The sequence below is a fragment of the Callorhinus ursinus genome, unplaced genomic scaffold (assembly GCF_003265705.2).
Source record: "Callorhinus ursinus isolate GAN/ISIS: 27379988/994484 unplaced genomic scaffold, GSC_fseal_2.0 scaffold4272, whole genome shotgun sequence".
NCBI lineage: Eukaryota > Metazoa > Chordata > Mammalia > Carnivora > Otariidae > Callorhinus > Callorhinus ursinus.
Window position 1 is genome coordinate 1 of NW_027401326.1, and position 4308 is coordinate 4308.

A 4308-nucleotide genomic window follows, 5' to 3' on the forward strand; every position below is an offset into this window, starting at 1 on the left:
GTGGGGGACCCCCTCCCCCCGCCAGAAGGGGAGCATCGGGAGGGGTGGGGGTTCACGTGGCCATGAGGTAAGGGGAGGAGGAGGCCACAGCTGAGGGGTGCGGGGTTCTGGGGACTTCAGGATGGGCACGAGGTGAGCAGGGAAGCACGGGGTCCCCTGCCTCAGCAGCCCCCGGGGCAGCGCTGTACCTTTGACGTGCTTGTCCTGGAACTCCGTGAGGAAGCGTGTGATGCGGTCCGAGGGGATGGCGAAGGAGATGCCGGCCGCCACCTTGAGCGTGTTGATGCCAATGACCTCGCCGTCCTGGGCGGGGCGGTCAGAGGGGCGATCACCCGGGAGCCCGAGTACCAAGTCCCGCGTCTGCCCCGAGGCTCCCAGGGCAGTCCCGAGCTGTCCTGGAAAGGCCCTCTGGGGTTCACCTCTGGGTCAGGGACCTCCCTACCTCTCCTTCCAAACCTGCCCCTCCTCTCCCCTGCTCAGATCTGCCCCTTAGGCAGTGCCCACCGAGGAGGACACCCCCTACCCGGCAGCATCCAGAGGGGCTGGAGCCCGGAGAGGGCGTGACAAGGCCTCTGGGACCGGAGCTTCTCTCCCCAGTGCTTCCAGAAGTGGAGCTGGGGGCACGTGGCCAGGGCAGCTCTCCAGCACCCACCCACCCTGTCTGTCCCCCAGGAGCTGGCCTCCCACCCCACCCCTGCCCTGCACCCCCTCAAGGCTACGGCCTGGGTCACCAGACACCTCGTTCTTGACACCCTCCCAGGAAGGTGCTCCTCCTCCCAGCCTGGCACGTACCCCTGTTTTTCCGGCCTCCAGCATAAAGCCCACGGGCATGAGCTTTTGTGAACGCCCATGCTGGGGCTCTGGTCCTGCTGCACTCCTCCGGGGCTGCTCGGGGGCAGGGTGAAGCTCCCTCTGAGCCCTCCCGCCCATGCTGTGCCTTCTCCCCGGCCTAGCTTTCTCCTGCATGTCCCCTCAACCCCAAACCCACAGTCTCCACGGCCCAGATGAGATGCTCCCGCCTCCAGGAAGCCCTCCCTGCCTGCGATTCCTCCAGAGTCCCCTCACTGTTGCTCACGTCACCCGGGCGTGCTCATGTCCGACACGCTCCAGCACGGATGGGCGCTCCCGGGGTGGGGACGGCATCCGATACTTTGGGGCCCAGGAGCTGAACTGATTTCTGACCTGAACTCCTGGTTTATTCTGGAAATCTCACCTGGGATGAGAATGAGCCTGACTGGGGCCCAGGACAGACGTAGGGGGGGGACCCAAGAGGATTGGGAACGGACAGGGATGCCCCCTCACCTCACACGTAAACACAAAGATGGGGGGCCCAGAGCAGTGAGCAGCCCTGACCGGTGTCTCCCCTGCCCCAGGTCCTCGCTGGGCACGTGGCCCTGCCTGGCCATTGTTCCGGGTCAGCCTCATTCCTCAGACAGCCCAGCATCTCTGGGGTGTACGGGGTATGGGGGGCCCAGGGCGGCATGTGCTTGGGGTCATGTCCTCCTCCCAGACCTCCGGCCTCGCTGTCGGCTTTGAAGATTCAAGGCCCATCTTTGGGATTCTAACCCCGCCTCGAGGCTGTACTGCCATGTGAGCAGAGTCCCAGAAAACTAGAGGCCTCTGCTCTTGGGGACACTTACCAGGTTCACCAGTGGTCCCCCGGAGTTCCCGTACTGCAGGGGGAGGAAACGCGACATGAGCCCAGCCCTGAGCCCACCCGAGGGTCCCCGAAGCTCTGTCTTCCGACCCTCGTTCCACCCAGCCCAGAGATGGGTCATCGAATTTCACCCCCAACGGCATCGAAAGGCCTCACTGCACCCCCATCTCACAGGTAAGGGAGCCTGGGCCCCAGAGGCCACACGGACGGCTGTCAGATGACCCGTGCACCCCACACAGACTCATAGGCTGCCTCCAGGCTCGCTCCATGGCTCGGTTACATCCCACCGGCCGCGAGGGTCTCTACAAAGGCTCACATTTCCAGAAGAGCCCGAACCACGGCAAACCCAGAAGGGTGGGCGCTCTGTGAGCGTGAAAGGTGCCCTCAGCTACAGTAACAATACTAACTGCGACAAAAGGAATGCTGGTGGGGGGGTGACTTGGGCAGAGACTCTCTGCGTCCCTGAAGGGCTCTCCCAGCTCAAGGGCAGCAGCTTCTAACCCCCAGGGCAGACCCGGCACCCAGGTGCAGAAGTCACAGGGAGTCCAAGCTCAGTTGAACGTAAAGAAGGAACTTTCTAGATGTGCTCAGTGATGGGGCGGGCTCTGGAGACAGGGACTCACGTTGATGATGGCATCCGTCTGGATGTAGTCCATGTCTGAGTCCCGGAGGCCCAGCTCCTTGCCGTCCCGCTGGGCCGTGCTGACGATGCCCGTGGTCACGGTGTTCTGCAGGGCAAAGGGGCTGCCGATGGCCACCACGAACTCGCCGGGCCGCAGGTCTGCCGAGCGGCCCAGTAGCAGGGCCGGCAGCTTTTTCTGGAGGGGGGACACAGGGAGGGAGGCTCAGCCGTCTGCCTTTGGTGGGACCGGAGCCAGATCAAGGCCAGGCCCCCAGCGGGGTGGTCCCAGGAAGGCAGGAGCAGCTGGATAGAGCTGTCAGGGGCGAAGGCCAAGGCAAGTCGCCAACTCAGACGGAGGCCAGGCTGGCCTCCAGCTGACCCGTAGTAGGAGAGACTCAGGCTGGAGTTCTTGCAAAAGAGGCTCAGCCGCTCTGTGACCAACCACGGGTTTCCCCAGGCAGCTGCAGGGGTCGCACACAGGGAGGATGCACAGAAGGTCCAGCCAGGCATGGCCTCTCCGGTCCTGGAGTCCAGAAGTTCGATGGTCACAGGTCCCTCTGAAATCTGATAGGAGCTATGAATACCATCCAAAATGCATCACATGCAAACTGATGATGCATACGACCAGAGTCTTGTGGGAAGCCTGGAGTCCAGGTGAGGACCCAGAACCCTACTGTTGGAATCCTTGATCCAGCTCAACCTGATCTCCCAGTATAGACACACAGGGAAACTGAGGCCCAGAGCCATAAAGTGACTTAGCCAAGCTCTGCCATCACCCCCTGCACACCAAGACACCTGCTCGCTCCATTTCCACGTGGAGCCAGTGGAGCCAGTCTGTCTGTCCACTCTGCAGCTAGACTGGGAGCTCTGGGAGCTGGCCGTGTTGGGTTTGCCTCCATGGTCTGGATGCTGCAGAGAGCATGCTCAGAGCAGGCACTCCCGAGCCCTGGTTAAGGTGCTGAGTGGACGCACCAGTGTCCATGACATCGACGGGAGCCAGGGCGCTCTCACCAGCACCCCCGTCAATCTGGGGATTTGGTGTCGTACCACTTACGTCCGATGCTACCACTGGGGTGGCCAGGTGCGGGGCACTACGTCTGCAGGCTTCTGGGGGTCTGGAATGACTTGCAGACACAAAGCTTTATAAGAAGCTCCTGGTGACCATCGTGCCCCGATCACAGGGGCCTCACGCTGGCTCTGGACAAGGACCGCCCACCTCCGACCCTCTGACTGCCCGATTCCATCTGGTGGGAGGGCGGGGGGCCTGGCACAGAGAGTCCCAGGCGGAAGGTGAGGACCCACAGGGACGACACTTCCATCACTGGCCGGCCACAGAGGGAGGGATGACAACGCCCAGGCCTTGGGGATGCTCTTCCTCACTGCACCTGCGCGGCCTAGGGCAGCAGCTCTCCCCAAAGCTGGGGGAGCTCCCACGCACAGGACTCAGGAGCTGAGGGGCAGTTCCTGCTGTCGAGGAGAAGCGGTGGGTGCTGATCGTGCCTGCAGGCACCAGGGCACAGGGGCCTTACGGATTCCACCAGCATCTGTGGCCACCGAGGGCCACCGGGGTGTGCCCCGCCCCAGGATTCGGCCGCAGCCCTGGGAACGGGAGAGACCCAGCGGCAGCCAGACCCGGGCTCCAGGCTGGCTCTGCATCATCCTGTGGGGGTCCTTGGCAGGGGCTGCGCACTGTGGCCCTCGGGCTGCTTTTGTAAATAAAGTTTTACTGGAACCCAGCCACGTGTTTGTATCACCTGCGGCTGCTGCAGAGTTGGGAGGTGTCCACAGAGAGCGCAGGCCCCACAAAGCCCGGGAGTATTTACTACCTGGAGCCTCACCGCAAACGCTGCCAACCCCCGCCCTTGAGCACGCCCCCTGCCCTGCCCCCCCCCCAGCCTGAGTGTCCTCATCTTTGGAAGGGACACGGCGTCCCCAGGCTCCGTAACTGCCATCAAAGGGTCAAACCTGGGGAAGGGCCCACGTTAGGGTCGATCTCTTCTCCCTTGATGGGGCAGGAAGGAACCTCCTC

The 4308-nt window shown here is 63.2% G+C and overlaps 1 protein-coding gene across 1 annotated transcript; it reads right to left on the bottom strand.

Moving 5' to 3' along the window:
- Nucleotides 1–188: 188 nt before the first annotated feature.
- On the bottom strand, nt 189–3779 carry LOC112818117 (serine protease HTRA3-like; the record flags this gene model as incomplete). Its single annotated transcript, XM_025865338.1, has 6 exons — nt 189–303; nt 1641–1673; nt 2281–2501; nt 3252–3347; nt 3496–3600; nt 3660–3779. Coding segments are annotated over 6 exons (690 nt in total), but the record flags the coding sequence as incomplete, so codon positions are not given.
- Nucleotides 3780–4308: the final 529 nt, after the last annotated feature.